Below are 19,378 nucleotides of genomic sequence, written 5' to 3'. Positions count from 1 at the left end.
GCAGTTGCTACTTGGTTTGATCAGTCAGTATAGTTTTCAGTAATGGCTCATGGTTGAGAGAATATAGGCATGAGAGATCTGAGGGAATGTGGACACCCAAATATTTAATAGACATGTCTGCCTAGTGATAAGGAAAGACTGAAGACAAATGTGAAGCCATCTCTGACTTCTGCAGATTAACTTTGAAGTTACTAAGTTTCCCAAAGGTGTCCTTCGGTATTGCTGGGAGAGATATCTGAGGGTTGGTTACACAAAGAAGTAAGTCATCTGCAAATAGGGACATTTTATGGTGGGTGTGCCCTATTCTTTGTTCTTGGTTTGAAAAAGGGCAGTTCTTGGAAATACCATTTAAAACCCTAGCAGGGGTAATAATTCTAATTTAAGTTTCTAAGTTTTGTAGATTTGAGGGTTGAACCCATGAGGGCTAGGTCTCTTACCCAATTTAACATTTTTGATAACAAAAGCAACCTGTCAGGATCAATGGATCCTCTGGACCACCGCGGGAGATGGAACTAGCCGACACCTGGGACCGGAATCCAAGTGGCACCTTGTTTTCACCAGAGCCCACCGCAAAGCGGGTTGGACTTGCTGCGGCAGGATACCACCAGGTCGTTCCCAGGCGTGACCAGCCCGTGGTGGCAGCCGAGGTCGAGGTACCTTAGCAGAAATTAGTTTCGTAGTCAGGTCCAGGCTCGGGGTCAGGGCAGGCGGCAGAGATGCGAGGTCAAGTCCAAATCCGGGGTCAGCAACGGGAGGTCCAGGCAGGTGGGAACGGGAACACAGGCACACGGAACACAGCAACATGGAGGAACTCGGGTAACACGGGAACACAGGACTCGGGAGCGGAGACACACAGGAAGGCAGGAATACACAGGAAGGCAGGAATACACAGGAACGCAGATAATCACCAGGAAGCTTTCTCTTAGGCTGTGAGGCACAAAGATCCGGCAGGGAACACAGGAAGAGGCAGGATTCTTAAAGGTGAGGTGTTCAGCCAGTGCACCAATTAGCGATGCGCTGGCCCTTTAAATTTTCGGAAGGAGCCGCGCACGCGCCCTAGGAGGCGGGGACGCACGCACGGCAGTCCGGGCAAGAGCAGGAGCCGGGAGAGGTGAGTGAGACCGGGCAGCAGCGGGGGCACACGGAGGAGCACGATCCGAGACAGGGATCGCGGGAGCACCCGTGACACAACCTTTTCTTCAGAGAAGTCATTCTCCATAGAGGAGGCCTCGGGTTCTGGGATATTGGGTAATGAATATGATTCCAAATAATTTTAAATGTAACAGGGCTGGTGTCACAAACCTCTACAAATAGACTACTTAATAAAAAACTAAATTTTATTGATATACACTAGAACATATTTAAAAACACACCCAATGTGTGTAACACATCACACCTGTCTACAATAAGGCAGTGTGGGCGCCCAGCTGCCACCTAATAAGGCTACCTGTAAACATGGACTGGTAAAGTGCAAGTAAATATGCAATACAAAGCAATGTATCAGCAAATAAGCCCCCTAGTGGGATGACATATAAAGAATACAGCTGAAATGCTATGCTGAAATGTTCCATGTGGCTGACTGAGATCATTGCCCCACACGTATCGCTGTTACATCCAAGCTTCCTCAGGGGATTTAGTGTATCAAGTACAATAGATCCTATATATGGGGTTCAGGTAGTCACGGCGTCTGTCGTCACAACCCCGGCCACCCCACCAGACCCGCCCCGAGCATGCGTGCTGCACCTCCATCTCCATACCGGAGACACAGTGCATGCGCCGAGGACCCCGGGAGCAAGGAGAGCCGGACACAGGACGAAGATCAAAGGTAAAAAGGTCCCATAGCTCAGTTCGTCACAAATATTCTTTGTCCTTTCATCTTTTTCTTTGTCCATGTTGATCATAGATTATTCCAGTCTTATTTACTGATGAAGATATTTGTATTTTCATATGTTTTTCTGCTGATCTCTAGGTTGATAGATAACTGGCATTCATAACTCCCATCCGAGTACAGCATCGACCTAACAAATGTGATCCATCCACCACGGCAAGGCATGGAGTATATCTAGTTAAGATGACAAGAGCAGAGATATATAACTTTACAAATTAAAAAAGAGGCATCTGTTGATATTGTCATAAATCACTGGGGCTGATCTTAAATAAAGATTCCTAATCTCCACTTCTCTTCTATTCTTTATGCCTGCCAAAAATGCTAATATTTTATATATGGATAAGGTGTACTAACGTGTAAAATAAGTGTCTAAAACTAACTACCTATGTTTGAAAAATATGTGAACAACAATGCGGTGTTTGCCCTATGTGATTCTGTGTGTACTGTATATGCACTGTACTATACTACTCATGCTGTGCTAAAGAAATGTGTAAATGTTAAATAAATATACTTATCTAAATCACCCCTTGAACAGAAATTCTGTAAATAACACCAATTTCTACTGTGCTGTTCACCATGTGTCAAATAGAAAAAAGGGTGTAAAAAATATATATATATACACCTCACTGAAGAAACAAGTGTGTCCATATGTGTAAAATAATAGCGATGTGTACTTACCGAATCCATTAAAGATCTTTTAGGTGTTCAATCATCTAATTAACAACGGCAGGATTATTACTTCTGTTTGTAGAACCCCGTGAATAAAAGTTATCATATATACTCGGGTATAAGCTGACCTGAGTATAAGCCGAGACCCCTAATTTTACCATCAAAAACTGGGAAAACCTATTGACTCATGTATAAGCCGAGGGTGGGAAATGCATTGATCACAGACCCCACCAGTATGTAGCCAGCCTGCCCCCAGTAGTATACAGCCTGCCCCCAGTAGTATACAGCCAGTCCCCAGTAGTATACAGCTTGCCCCCAGTAGTATACAGCTTTCCCCCAGTAGTGTACAGCTTGCCCCAGTAGTGTACAGCCTGCACTCAGTAGTATACAGCCTGCCCCCAGTAGTATACAGCCAGTCCCCAGTAGTATACAGCTTGCCCCCAGTAGTATACAGCTTGCCCCCAGTAGTTTACAGATTGCCCCCAGTAGTATACAGCCAGTCCCCAGTAGTATACAGCTTGCCCCCAGTAGTATACAGCTTGCCCCCAGTAGTATACAGCCTGCCCCCAGTAGTATACAGCCTGCCCCCAGTAGTATACAGCCTGCCCCCAGTAGTATACAGCCTGCCCCCAGTAGTATACAGCCCAGCCCAGCATTGAAAAAAAAATTAAACTTATATACTCACCCTCTGGTGGCCCCAACATGCAGAGCTGCTCGCCCGAGGACCCCTCTTCTGGCTTCCGCACCCGTCTTCTTTCTTCTCTAACTTCGTGCTGGGCGCCGCCATTGTTCTCCCCTGGACGGAGTCTAGTATGACGGTCCGCTGCTGAAAAAAAAAAACATGGCGGCGCCTAGCACGAAGTTAGAGAAGAAAGAAGACTGGCGCGGAAGCCAGAAGAGGACCCGTGCGGACGTCAGGGGGAGCAGCGCTGCATGTCAGGGCCACTGGAGGGTGAGTATATAAGTTTATTATTTTTCAAATATTTTTTTAGTATACCTCAAGTGTATTGACTCGTGTATAAGCCGAGGGGACGTTTTTCAGCACATTTTTTGTGCTGAAAAACTCGGCTTATACACGAGTATATACGGTATTTATTCAAAACTCTCGGGACCATAGATTGCATCATATAAACTTCAGAACAAATGAGTTCGGCACTTTTTGATTCACCGGAAATCTTGAATCCTGTATTCATACATGGTGACACAGCAATTAACCCATAAGTGCAGGAAAAAGCATCATCTCACGTGTTTCTAACTGATAAGGTCCTTAGTCATAGATAGCTTCCAATATGGGGTTACATACTGATATACCCAGATGGTATGACAAGGCTATAACTGCCAGTGGATGTGGAATGCAAGTATCTTCGGGTTAACCCATTCATTACAATGTGGTATCAGCACATTGTAATGTATGAGGAGTAAAATCCTCATATACTGCCATACTGTAGAATGGCAGTATATGATAGAATCGTACAGACAACCTAGGGTTAAAGTACCCTAGGGAGACTGAAAAATAGTAAAAATTAAAAAAAAAAAAAAAAAAAATTATAAAAAAAACCCTAAAATCTCAAATCACCCCCCTTTCCCTATAACTGATATAAATATTAATAAACAGTAAAAATCATAAACACATTAGGTATCACTGTGTCTGAAAATGCCCGATGTATTAAAATATAATAACAGTTTTTCAATAAAAAAAAGTTATAGATTTTTAAATGTGGGGAGTGAAAAATGAAAACACAAAAACGTAAAAGGGCTGTGGCGTTAAGGGGTTAAGAAGTATGCCACTGTTTCCTCTCCAGCATTGTGTCCAATGCTTATAAAAAGGGACTCAACGTGTGTTGTGTCCAATAATACCATAAGATGCATGGAGTCCCTCAAATACGAGTCCAATTTCAATACCATTGGTTGCATGAAAAAATTAAGGTACGAACAGGCCTTTTTTTTACATAGGCTTCTGATGCCCGTCCCGATTGGTCTTCCTGAGGGATTAACAACAGATTTGTGTATTTTAGGGACCAAATAAAAAAGATTCCATATAGTCATCGATAGCCGATCGTCATTGGGGGCGGGGGTTTGGGGGGCGGCGATTGGTTGCCATGGTAGCCTCGGGTCTTTGTTTGACCCGAGGCTGTATGGCTTCTGCCTATCCATTACAATAAGCCACTGGCTCATTGTAATGTATAGTGAGCAGACATGCCATATATTGCAATACAGTTGTATTGCAGTATATGGTAGGAACGATCTGGCCATCTAGGGTTAATGTACCCTAGATGGTCTAAGAAATAGTGAAAAAAAAAGGAACAAAAAAGCTTAAAAAATGTAAAAAATTAATAAAATATTAAAAGTTCAAATCACCCCCCCTTTCCCTAGAACGGATATAAAACATAATAAACAGTAAAAATCACAAACACATTAGGTGTTTTTTCACAGGAGTTACTCTAGATCGTATCTAGCCTTCGCCGTAACCAGGCCACGCCCCCGCACTCTCAGGTTTTTGGGTGTACGGACCTATGATTTATGGCTTGACCAAGTGACTACCCCTAAGTCACATCACTAAATCCTCCTTAACAAAGGTATGTACCCAACTAATCTTTACTGATGTTAGTTTATTTTTACCTATCCCATCTCACTTTACTTAAGCGAAAAGCTCTAGTTTATTTTTCAGCGTGCTGTAAAACATTGCATCAGGAATGTTGAATCCATTTTGGATCAGTTTTTTTACAGAAAAAAAGACTGAACTTGCAGCACTAAAAAAAAAAACTATCCAAAACCGATGGGGACAAACTAACCACAACTGATGACTTTTTTTTTCTATTGAAGTCAATGGGCAGATAATAAATGTCAGTTTTTAATTTTTTTTAGATGAAGACAATAGACAGATATAGACAGAAATAGTTAATAAATAGATAGAAAAAGAGATGATGGATAGATTATAGATAAAGCTGAGGTATAGAAAGAATGATAGGTAGGCAAATAGAAATAAGAGATCGATAGGTAGATAGGTAATTAGAAAAAAGAAATAGATCGGTAGATAGATAGATAAATAGATATAGAAAAGTAAGATCGATATGTAGGTAAAAATTAGACATCTATAGATGGCAACTATTATGAGGGATCGATAGATAGATTTGTTTGAGGGATAGATAGATAGATAGATAGATAGATAGATAGATATAGAAGCTATAGATTGATGTATTGAAACTGAAAGTAAAGTGTTATTAAAAAAACTGATTCTTCAAAAAAAAAACTGATGTTAACTGACACTAACTGAAAGACAAGTGTCCGTTTTTTTGAAGAAAGGCTTCAAGTAGCGGTCTAGAAAGAGATAAAAATTACATTAGAGGGGGAGATACAAACGGAAAATTGTTAAATCGAGAAGATTTTTGGATTTCAACAATGGATCCTAAAGGTCTAAATGTCAGGAATGATTTGCTTTTACATTATTGATGAATGAATTTTGCATTTATGTACATTTTTATTTGGTGTTGCAAATATTCAGTCACTGTTCACTGTGTGTACATGGGCATGAAATGAGCTTTATAATGTACCTACACCTGCAATTAATTTAGAATGGAATCTTTATTTCCGGTCTTAGTGGTATATCAGACAGCGCATTCCCCCTTTCTGTTATCTATGACTAAGGACCTTAATAGGTCTGAAACGCACCAGATCGAACTGTATCACTCTCATGGCTTTATACTTTTAGTGCTTTTTATCTTGAATCAATAAAGAATATCCACGTTTTTACTTAAACTGTGTTTATCCAACAGTTTTTCATTGCTTGTATACTGAGGAGTGAAGAGGACGTCTCCTGGAATTGTGCATCTGGGGTATGGCGGCTTCATACTTTCCTCAAGTGGGCCATATAAATATTCAGCCTCCCACAATCTCTTCTAATACGACATCTATATTTGTGGAATTGAAATGACAGCAGCACTTGAGTGGGAGAAGATTTGGGTAGATTTAGGTGAGCGATGAGAGGTCCGCTCCACATCACTAGCAATTTAACAGCACTTCAGGCTTCAGGCCTTGTTGTGGTGCTCTGATGGCCTTGTTCTAAAGCCGGTATTACAGCCGAATACTGTCCGGGTCTGACCTACATGCACTGTTGTGGTCCAGGTGGCAGCTTACAGGTGTCACCCCATTGTGTATTAGGATAGTGTGAGCGTATACTAGCCTCTATCAAAGAAATATAGATAGTGGTACAAGGAACACCTAGCGGTGTAGCCAAAAATATCCCCTACTAAAACTGCAGGGAATGCAGAGAAAACATGTTGGGAAACTTTTAGAACAAAGGGTTAAATAGTAAGGGTGAGCCGTGGACTGCACTTGTCCGAGCAGGAGTTTTGTGGGCAATCAATAGAAATGGAATAGAATAAAACTTTATCAATCCCGTTTGGAAATAGTTTTGTTCTTCATTACTCCAGGCAAGGCATGAACAGTGATTCACATAATAAACAACACAAATAACATTACAGTTACTACCTTAATTTTTGTGGGGTGGAGAGAAAGTTTGTGGGGGAGGGGGAATGAGGGTGTCATTCCCTTTAGCCACCGTATGGTTAAATAGTTCTATTGCCTTCAAGATGAATTAAGGTTGGTGGGGGCCCCTGGGTGCAAAATCTTGTGGAGGCCCCCACTCAGTACAGCGTGCATACACGTCCTCCTGCTCACTATCCACTATCCCCGCAGTAACACTGCTACATACAGCCGCCTCGTCCCCAGTAACACAGCTACATACAGCCGCCTCGCCCCCAGTAACACAGCTACATACAGCCGCCTCACCCCCAGTAACACAGCTACATACAGCCGCCTTGCCCCCAGTAACACAGCTACATACAGCTGCCTCGTCCCCAGTAACACAGCTACATACAGCCGCCTTGCCCCCAGTAACACAGCTACATACAGCCGCCTCACCCCCAGTAACACAGCTACATACAGCCACCTCACCCCCAGTAACACAGCTACATACAGCCGCCTTGCCCCCAGTAACATAGCTACATACAGCCACCTCACCCCCAGTAACACAGCTACATACAGCCGCCTTGCCCCCAGTAACACAGCTACATACAGCCACCTCACCCCCAGTAACACAGCTACATACAGCCGCCTCAACCCCAGTAACACAGCTACATACAGCCGCCTTGCCCCCAGTAACACAGCTACATACAGCTGCCTCGTCCCCCGTAACACAGCTAGATACAGCCGCCTTGCCCCCAGTAACACAGCTACATACAGCCGCCTCACCCCCAGTAACACAGCTACATACAGCCACCTCACCCCCAGTAACGCAGCTACATACAGCCGCCTTGCCCCCAGTAACACAGCTACATACAGCCACCTCACCCCCAGTAACACAGCTACATACAGCCGCCTTGCCCCCAGTAACACAGCTACATACAGCCACCTCACCCCCAGCAACACAGCTACATACAGCCGCCTTGCCCCCTGTAACACAGCTACATACAGCCGCATCACCCCCAGTAACACAGCTACATACAGCCGCCTCATCCCCAGTAACACAGCTACATACAGACGCCTCACCCCCAGTAACACAGCTACATACAGCCGCCTTGCCCCCAGTAACACAGCTACATACAGCCGCCTCGTCCCCAGTAACACAGCTACATACAGCCGCCTCACCCCCAGTAACACAGCTACATACAGCCACCTCACCCCCAGTAACACAGCTACATACAGCCACCTCACCCCCAGTAACACAGCTACATACAGCCGCCTTGCCCCAGTAACACAGCTACATACAGCCGCCTCACCCCCAGTAACACAGCTACATACCGCCGCCTTGCCCCCAGTAACACAGCTACATACAGCCGCCTTGCCCCCAGTAACACAGCTACATACAGCCGCCTCGTCCCCAGTAACACAGCTACATACAGCCGCCTCTCCCCCAGTAAAACAGCTACATACAGCCGCCTCACCCCCAGTAAAAAAGCTACACACAGCCGCCTCACCCCCAGTAACACAGCTACATACAGCCACCTTACCCCCAGTAACACAGCTACATACAGCCACCTTGCCCCCAGTAACACAGCTACATACAGCCACCTCACCCCCAGTAACACAGCTATATACAGCCGCCTTGCCCCCAGTAACACAGCTACATACAGCCGCATCACCCCCAGTAACACAGCTACATACAGCCGCATCACCCCCAGTAACACAGCTACATACAGCCGCCTCATCCCCAGTAACACAGCTACATACAGCCGCCTCACCCCCAGTAACACAGCTACATACAGCCGCCTCATCCCCAGTAACACAGCTACATACAGCAGCCTCACCCCCAGTAACACAGCTACATACAGCCGACTGGTCCCCAGTAACACAGCTACATACAGCCGACTGGCCCCCAGTAACACAGCTACATACAGCCGCCTCGCACCCAGTAACACAGCTACATACAGCCGCCTCGCACCCAGTAACACAGCTACATACAGCCGCCTCGCACCCAGTAACACAGCTACATACAGCCGCCTCACCCCCAGTAACACAGCTACATACAGCCGCCTCTCCCCCAGTAACACAGCTACATACAGCCGCCTCGCACCCAGTAACACAGCTACATACAGCCGCCTCGCCCCCAGTAACACAGCTACATACAGCCGACTGGTCCCCAGTAACATAGCTACATACAGCCGACTGGTCCCCAGTAACATAGCTACATACAGCCGTCTCATCCCCAGTAACACAGCTACACACAGCCGCCTCATCCCCAGTAACACAGCTATTAGGGCGGCACGGTGGCTGAGTGAGTAGCACTTCTGCCTTACAGCACTGGGGTCCTGGGTTCGAATCCCACCCAGGTCAACATCTGTAAAGAGTTTGTATGTTCTCTCCGTGTTTGCGTGGGTTTCCTCCGGGCACTCCGGTTTCCTCCCACACTCCAAAACATACTGTTAGGTTGTTTAGATTGTGAGCCCCATGGGGACAGGGACCAATTTGTCATGCATTGTGCAGCGCTGCGCAATTTGTGTGCGCTATATAAATAAAGAATTATTATTATTATTATTATTATTACATACAGCCGCCTCGCCTCCAGTAACACAGCTACATACAGCCACCTCACCCCCAGTAACACAGCTATACACAGCCGCCTCACCCCCAGTAACACATCTTTGTATCTACCTTCACCCCTACCAGATATGCAGTCCCATTTAACATACACCTCAGCCCGCACCAGACACCCAGTCCAGCAGTTTATACAATTACACACATTTATACACTGATATATCCACACCTTTATATACACACATAAAGTTCTGCACTCGTATGCTTGCACCCATGTATATACAAGTATACACACACATTTATGTACCCATATACATTTATACACTAATACACAGAGTATACACAAACTCATAAAGTATATACACACATACAGTATATATACATCACACATACGGCATACACATTATATACAATATATATATACACACATACAGTATACACTGACCATATATACATATACATGCAGTATAAAAACACCATATACACACATGCTGCATATACATACAGAATATACACACATACAGCAAATACAGACACATTCAGTATATACAGCATTTTCACACACATATGGGAAATACACACACACACATTCAGTATACAGAGCATATACATACATACCATATACACAGCATATAAACATAAACATACATCATATATACATATCTATATATATATATGTGCATATATTTAAATGTGCACATATATATGCTTGTACAAATACAAGCCTGTACCTCGGCCATGCAGCTGAAGGGCGGGGAGGCGTAACTTGTGCCGGGGGGCGGACATGTGGGCGGGCAGGCCATGCAAGGGGATATGCGTGGACGTGGTGACCTGTACCGAGGTCGGGCGGACGACTAAGGGAGGCGGCGGCTGAGGAGTCAGGGACCGGGGGACGTGATCTGTTGGGGGCCCCCTGGGGGGCAAAATGGTGGGGGCCCCGGGGCTCGAGCCCAGGGAGCCCCGCCTATAATCCGGCCCAGGCTCTGACCATTTGGTAGCCTGAGAGGTTGATAATTGAATCATCTATCCCCCTGTGTAGCCATGTTTCAGAGAAGGCAATAAGGCAGCTCTGTTTATATTTCTTGTCATGCTTGCAAAGCGATTGTAGTTCCTCCATTTTGTTCCATTTCAGTGACGGTACCGCTGGTTTATACACCTTGCTCTTCAGCTTATTTTTTTTAGGGCCCTACAGCCACTGAATTTTTTCGTAATGACATGAGGGATGGTTGCTTGGTGAACTTCACATTAAAAACATTCCTAAGGTACAGGCGGTCCCCTACACTCGACTTACATACGCCCCATAGTTACAAAGGGACCTCTGGATATTGGTAATTTATTGTACTTTAGTCCTAGGCTACAATGATCAGCTGTAACAGTTATCAAAGGTGTCTGTAATTAAGCTTTAGTGTTAATATTGATTCTTATGACAACCCAACATTTTTAAAATCCAATTGTCACAGAGACCAAAAAAGTTCTGGCTGGGATTACAATGATAAAATATACAATTCCGACTTACATACAAACTCAACTTAAGAACAAACCTACAGACCCTATCTTGTATGTAACCCGAGGACTGCCTGTATAGTATTTTTTTTTTAAATCTTTTTAAATTTTCCAGCAAAATACACAAATGATAGTTACACACTTAAAATAGTCAAGACACAGTAAACCGTACAGCACATGATACTTATAATCATATATTACACATATTCAGTTGCGATACAACATGGGAAATGACTAATCCAGTAGAAAACAATTCTTCTTCTTATCCAAACTTGACCCTGCATAGCAACCTTCCCCCATGTTTTTTCCGTTTTCCAAGGAGCCTATTTTTCCATAATATATTCTTTCATAACCCTTAATTTTACCCAATATCCAATGACTAAAAGTTGTTAGTAAAGGTTTCATCAAATCAGTATCCAATCCTTGCAATCAGTATTTTTTCGACCAATGAAAGCTTACAAATTATTATCTTTTGAAATTTTTATATCTTATGTATAGGCCAAAGACATATGCAAAAAAATGTATTTCATATCAAAATACCAAACAAAAAAAATATTAAAAGCATCTAAAAAGTACACAAGTACATATTACCAAGACCACTGTATAAGACCATAATAAGTCAATACATGACATTGCTTTTGATGCAATGTGCTGTATCGACTTATTATGGTCTCGGCAATAATATCTGTAAACCAAGATAGTTCATGCTCTGCTGAAACACTGAAAGACCATATTGCTCGTCCATGATAGTCCCATCTAGTGGGAGTAACACAGTCTTGTGCCAGTTAATTTATAGGCCCAATTTGGTCCCAAATTCCTGGATGACCTTCATAGCCCTAGGCATGCATTTATTAGATTCCCCTAAACATAATAAAATTTTGTCTGCGTCCCCTCATAACCAAAGCCTACTATGTTAGGGTTGGCCCTAATTAAACACGCAAGAGGTTCAATAAATAAGTCAAATAAAAGGAGAGATAGGGGACTTCCTTGACGGGTGCCCCTAGTTAATTGAAATCCCTCCAAGACTATACCATTTACCATCACCCTAGCCGTGGGACCACTATAGAGCAACTTAACCCGAGAGATATAGTTGTCACAAAAACCCATCCGATCCATTGCAGCCCATAGGGAAAGCCACTCCACCCATTTGAAGGCCTTTGCCACGTCCAACAACAGAATGGAGCGGTTCCCAACTCCAAGTCATATTGAAGATTCAAAAAAAGTCGTTATAAATTGGTTAACAAAAGTCTACCTGAAACAAAACCACTCCGGGTGGATGAGTATGCAGTTAATATATAAACAATCCAATAAATAAGCTTACAATAAAGTGATGATGTGCTAGTGTGCAAATAATTGCCTTATAATCAAATGGGATCTGCTACAGTGCAGATGATAATTCATAATCTTAGAACCACATTTATTAAAAAAAAACCATAATAAAATATATGAGGTTATATTAAAGGAAACCTACCACTTCTGATGGTAGGTATGAGATGCAAACACCGGGCACCAGCTCAGGATGAGCTGGTGCCGGAGTTTACCTTAGCTAGTGTTTTAAACCGCTATATTGCGGTTTAAACACATTTTGATTTACAGCCCTGAGGTAGCTTCGGCGCTGCGCGCGGCCGTGCGCGCGTGACGCCTCCGGCATCTCCTATGGAGGCGCGCACGCGCGCGGCCACGCGCAGTGCCGAAGCTACCTCGGGGCTGTAAATCAAAATGTGTTTAAACCGCGATATAGCGGTTTAAAACACTAGCTAAGGTAAACTCCGGCACCAGCTCACCCTGAGCTGGTGCCCGGTTTTTGCATCTCATACCTACCTTCAGAAGTGGTAGGTTTCCTTTAAGTAAAAAAGACATATGATGTATATAAAACACTAAAGTGAAAAATGAATAGGATAATGTTACATATAAAGTGCAAAAGTTGAGAAGCTCATACAAATATGCGCTATAAGAGGAAAAAATAAATAATGTCCACATACATTCACCGGCCACTTTATTAGGTACACCATGCTAGTAACAGGTTGAAACCCCTTTTGCCTTCCGAACTGCCTCAATTCTTTGTGGCATAGATTCAACAAGGTGCTGGAAGCATTCCTCAGAGATTTTGCTCCATATTGACATGATGGCATCACACAGTTGCCGCAGATTTGTCGGCTGCACATCCATGATGCGAATCTCCCGTTCCACCACATCCCAAAGATGCTCTATTGGATTGAGATCTGGTGACTGTGGAGGCCATTTGAGTACAGTGAACTCATTGTCATGTTAAGAAACCAGTCTAAGATGATTCCAGCTTTATGACATGGCGCATTATCCTGCTGAAAGTAGCATTCAGATGTTGGGTACATAGTGGTCATAAAGGGATGGACATGGTCAGCAACAATACTCAGGTAGGCTGTGGCATTGCAACGATACTCAATTGGTACCAAGGGGCCCAAAGAGTGCCAAGAAAATATTCCCCACACCATGACACCACCACCACCAGCCTGAACCGTTGATACAAGGCAGGATGGATCCATGCTTTCATGTTGTTGACGCCAAATTCTGACCCTACCATCCGAATGTCGCAGCAGAAATCGAGACTCATCAGACCAGGCAACGTTTTTCCAATCTTCTACTGTCCAATTTCGATGAGCTTGTGCAAATTGTAGCCTCAGTTTCCTGTTCTTAGCTGAAAGGAGTGGCACCCGGTGTGGTCTTCTGCTGCTGTAGCCCATCTGCCTCAAAGTTCGACGTACTGTTCATTCAGAGATGCTCTTCTGCCTACCTTGGTTGTAACGGGTGGCGATTTGAGTCACTGTTGCCTTTCTATCAGCTCCAACCAGTCTGCCCATTCTCCTCTGACCTCTGGCATCAACAAGGCATTTCCGCCCACAGAACTGCCGCTCACTGGATGTTTTTTCTTTTTCGGACCATTCTCTGTAAACCCTAGAGATGGTTGTGCGTGAAAATCCCAGTAGATCAGCAGTTTCTGAAATACTCAGACCAGCCCTTCTGGCACCAACAACCATGCCACGTTCAAAGGCACTCAAATCACCTTTCTTCCCCATACTGATGCTCGGTTTGAACTGCAGGAGATTGTCTTGACCATGTCTACATGCCTAAATGCACTGAGTTGCCGCCATGTGATTGACTGATTAGAAATTAAGTGTTAACGAGCAGTTGGACAGGTGTACCTAATAAAGTGGCCGGTGAGTGTAGGTTCCCTTGCTATAGACCGGTGTAAAATATCGTTCACGGTTGGTAAGATCCTGTAAAATATGAAGATAAAGAGATAAAAAGAGCACAAAAAAAGGTATGAATAAATGATAAACAAAATAGAATAAAACTGAACAATCCAAACACATAAAACCAAACACATTTAAGTAAAAAGAGAACACACAGAGAAATATAGCAATATGTACAATCACAGAAATGGTGAAAAGCTGAGGTTTTCATTCAATCCATGTGGGGATACAGTATTGAGTTTATAGATCCATTTAGCCCCTTTTTGCGCCAAAGTGCATGCATTTACAATCCCCCCCCCCCCCCCCTGAGCGTCAACAATCACTTTATCAACCCTCTTACCTTGAATTGTGTAGCATCACAATAATGGTATTCTTTGAAGTGACGGGGGATCGTCTTGAGTTTGCTTAGGTCATTCTCATCTTTTGCTGCCCTTACTTTGAGCACATGCTCACAGACTCGGCGCTGAAGTTCTCGTGTAGTCAGTCCTACATGGATTAATCCGCAGGGACATACAGCAAAATAGATAACCCCGGTATTGGTGCATGAGATTGACTGAGTAATTTGATACTGCTTCTGCCTGTTGGAATTGAAAAAAACAGAAACGGTTTCCATATTCTTGCATGCAACACAATTCCCGCACGGGCGACTTCCCCATCTGGGGCTTTTCTTCCAAATACATTTTTGACTTGGTCTCTGTGTATACTTTTCACTAGGTGATCGCAAAGAGTTTTGGATCGTCGGTAAGTAATAGATGGATGTGGGGGTATGAATTCATGTAAGGTATTATCGATTTTCAAGAGTTGCCAATGTCTTGAGAGAATTTCTCTTACATTCCCCCACTGTGAATTGAATGTTGTAAAAATTCTTAGCCTATCTGCATTATCGCATCTTTTGGGTTTTGTTACAATGATTTTGGCTGTCTTTTGGCTTTTTTGGCTTTTAAGTATCCCTTCTGTATAGAGTGTTGTGGATACCCTCATTCCTGGAATCAATGTCGTAAGTCCTTAGCCTGATGTTCAAAAAGTGGATCACTGGAGCAAATTCGTCTTGTACGTAAGAATTGTCCTATGGGAATACTTTCAATGAGTTTTCGTGGATGTGATGATTATGCGTGGAGAAGGGTGTTGCTGGAGGTCTCTCTCCTAAATAAATTAAAAGAAATGTTGCCATCATTATCCACATTGAATAGGATGTCCAGGAACGCAATGTCCTGGCGTCCTATTTTAAACGTCAGTTTGATATTTAAATCATTATTGTTGAGATGTGAAATGAATTCCTGAAATTCATTTTCTTGTCCCTGCCAGATCATGATGATGTCATCTATCTCGCATAAAGTTGCACCTTATCTACATATTTGTCTGGATTGGTGATGAAAATCTCCCTTTCCCACAGCCCCAGGAAAAGGTTTGCATATGAGGGTTCCGATGCATGGAGAGGGCTCGCGGGCCGAGCCCTCTCCATAGCCGGTAAGTCTTTGCTGCATATTGCAGCAAAGGCTTACCGGTAACACCCGCGATTGGTGCCGGCACCGATCGCGGGTGTTTTCTTGCTGATCGCCGCCGCCAAAGCTGCCGGCGGCTTCAAACAGATGGCGGCGCATGGGTTTTTGGTTTTTTGTCAGCACATTGTTGTCCACTGCTGTGGAAGGAATAGAAATCAATTCATCTTTGAATTTCTGTGCAGGACTAAATGTCAATTTTCTATAACATGTAATAACCCGTAATTGCCGAAAGGCCTCCTTTTCATAGTCCTTTACGGACCACAGCACCACATTCCCCCCCTTATCCGATGGTTTTATCACTACATTCCTCATTTGACTTGGCTCCCTAATAGCTCTTTGTTGGACTATGGTACAGTTATTCATCTGTGCAGTTCTGGATACCTTTTTGAGTATTTTGAGACAAGTATATCACAGCTCAAGAGAGCAGCAATAGTGCAAAAAAATAAAATAATAATTTGTTACATTTTTATGGTATAGCTTTGATGCACAGTCCCACCACACAGTATCAGTAAACGGGAAGGCTGGAGATGATATTTAAATATGTCTCAGTCTGGTTATAGGTACTTCTTTAATATGATTCAACAGAGAGGGGGCTTTACCAAGAAAAAAATGGACATTGCCTAAGGTATAGTATCTGATCTCGAGCGTATTTCAAGGTGGGACCTCTTATTATGGGTGAAGGTGTGGGTCTTCCACCTCCTACACATTCCGTATGAGTTATAGTGATGCTATAGATGCCTGACCAGGGCCATTAACAAAGACACCTCTAAGCTAGTCCTTAATCGATGACTCCAGGAAGCAGTAAGATAAATCCAATTTTTTATTTCATTTTTGATCATTTGATGCTTTTCTCCACAGTAATTGTTCTGCGGATATTATTTTGTGTTATCTGTATGTTTGAGTTGCTAACTGAGATTATAGTAAGTAATTATTGCAGACAACTCATTTAAATAATTGTGTTTAATTCGTTCCTAGGATTTTATGTATAGAAAGTTATGTTTAATTTTTAGCCACTGCTGATACTGTATTAGATGTTTATGGTTGTTTACTAGGCAGAATAAGGTGTTTGTTGAGACAGCAATAGTCACTTTTTTGGATTTTCAGCGAGTTACAAGAAGTGTTGGTGCACAATGGGCCTGTCAGGTTCCCAGAGGAGAACGCTGGGACTTCTGGTTCTTCTGGTGGTGCTACCAGCGTTCTCCGACCTCCAGCTCTTGTCCGCTACCAGCGGTCTCTGGCAGCGGCTGCTAAGACCTTGCGCAGTTTAGGGGTTGTGTTCTGGATTGCTGGGAGTTATGGTACCTCTGCATGGTGCCTGTGATTATGCTTGGTTATTCTGCACCATGAGGGGTTAATTCCCAGAGGTTGTCCAGCTCCTATCAGGTTCTGGAGGTGGGGTTCTGGCTTCATAAATTACAGCTTCACTAATCACCTGTGCTAGTGTTTGAAATCCCTTTCATCGCTTGCTCCTTGCTATAGGTTTAACTTGCTCAGTGTTCTGTATCTCGTCTAGTTTTTGACGTTGACCCTTTTGCTTACTGATTTTGCTCTTGACGTACCCTCACGTTGTGACCCGCACTTATCTAGTGTATTATAAATCTTCAAGTAGTCGCCCCACGGTTTAGCGTGGGGGGGGGGTCTATAGGAAGGGACAGAGGTTGGGGCAAGCTCAGGGCACACTATCCCCTGTCTTCAGGGCACACTATCCCCTGTGTTACCCAACCCTCACAGGGCCCAACATGGTGTCATTTACAAAGAACAAAATTTTCATCCATTGTATATTTGATATTTTTCCTAACAGATAGTAACTTCAATTTTGTGTTTTTCAGGCTGCACAAAAGTGTATACTAAAAGTTCACATCTCAAGGCACATCAGAGAACACATACAGGTAATACAATAGACATTCTTGCTTACTTAACATGGCCTCTTAACCTTAATGGATTATGTATTCCAGCAATAACTATATTCTGTTTATGCATTTCTTCTATATGTAATCTGACTTGTATTTATATTTATGCCAGTTCTAGGGAAAGGGGGGTGATTTGAAATTTTAGGTTTTTTTATTATAATTTTTTTTTTAAACTTTTTTTTTATTTAAATTTTTACTATTTTTTTTTAGACTCCCTAGGGTAATTTAACCCTAGGTTGTCTGATCGATCCTATCTAGAGATGAGCGAGCACTAAAATGCTCGGGTACTCGTTATTCGAGACAAACTTTTCCCAATGCTCGAGTGCTCGTCTCGAATAACGAGCCCCATTGAAGTCAATGGGAGACTCGAGCATTTTTCAAGGGGACCAAGGCTCTGCACAGGGAAGCTTGGCCAAACACCTGGGAACCTCAGAAAAGGATGGAAACACCACGGAAATGGACAGGAAACAGCAGGGGCAGCATGCATGGATGCCTCTGAAGCTGCTTAATCGCACCATTATGCAAAAATTATGGGCAACAGCATGGCGATGACAGAGTGACCGAATGAGGCTAGATAGCATCTAAAACATGCAATAATTGACCCTGACACTATAGGGGACGGCATACAGAGGCAGCGGCAGCAGTGGCAGGCTAGAGAGTGTCATGGCGACATACCCTAAATGGACTCAGGTTTCACCAAAGGAGGTGAAATGATTTCCTATGTGAACAAAAGGTTGACGGTATATTTAGTCGATAACACAGCATGGTGGCGACATAGTGACCAAGTTCCATAATGTATCTGGTGAAACACCCGAAAAATGAGCCTGACACAGCTCTTTTGATAAGGGGGCGACATGTGGAGGCAGCCATGGAGATGACTTCCATGATTAAGAGCGACAGTATGGGGCATTCATATTGCGCTGCTATGATTGCAACTTCAGGTCTCCAGCATGGCGGCGACAGATGGGCCGAGTTCCACTATGTATCTGGTGAAACACCTGAAAATTCTGCCTGACACAGCTCGTTTGATAAGGGGATGATGTGCTGCATATCCTCTCGTGCTCCAGCGTCTGGGGTATAGAGAGTTGAAATGAGACATTGGTGGACGCTGTGGAGGATCGTGGAGGCAAAATGGACAGGAAACAGCAGGGGCAGCATGCATGGATGCCACTGAGGCTGCCTAATCTTGGGATGGAGCTGGCGGTCCACTGCCAGGCGAGCTTTCGCCTGTCCAAGCCCCTGTCTCTCGGCTACTCCCCACCCAAAATGGGCCTGGGGGCCAGAAGCGTTTACTTTGAAAAAATTATAATTTTCAAAGCAGGCCGGGTCGTTTGAATATTTCACCTAGGAATAATGGAATAGCATAGTGGTTCTATTTTTAATTGTTTTTACGGAAATGGTTCCATGATTAAGAGCGACAGTATGGGGCATCCATATTACGCTGCTATGATTGCAACTTCAGGTCTCCAGCATGGCGGCGACAGATGGGCCGAGTTCCACTATGTATCTGGTGAAACACCTGAAAATTCTGCCTGACACAGCTCGTTTGATAAGGAGACGATGTACGGAGGCAGTGAACTAGTAGTAGATTAAAGGTGCTGCAGTTAAAACTATGTTAGTTGGATCTTGAGATGGAGCTGGCGC

At 43.7% G+C, this 19,378-nt stretch overlaps 1 protein-coding gene across 3 annotated transcripts in view; it reads left to right on the top strand.

Moving 5' to 3' along the window:
• LOC140077834 (Krueppel-like factor 5) overlaps nucleotides 1-19,378 on the top strand; it is a 306,436-nt gene that overhangs the window by 150,278 nt on the left and 136,780 nt on the right. For all 3 annotated transcript variants that reach the window (XM_072125368.1, XM_072125367.1, XM_072125366.1), the window contains exon 3: nucleotides 17,654-17,713. In XM_072125368.1, coding sequence (XP_071981469.1) covers nucleotides 17,654-17,713 — 60 coding nt within the window. The remainder of the gene's footprint in view (nucleotides 1-17,653; nucleotides 17,714-19,378) is intronic.

The sequence above is a fragment of the Engystomops pustulosus genome, chromosome 9, assembly GCF_040894005.1.
Source record: "Engystomops pustulosus chromosome 9, aEngPut4.maternal, whole genome shotgun sequence".
NCBI lineage: Eukaryota > Metazoa > Chordata > Amphibia > Anura > Leptodactylidae > Engystomops > Engystomops pustulosus.
Note: the sequence above shows the minus strand (reverse complement) of the source record. Positions and strands in the feature narration are given on the sequence as shown.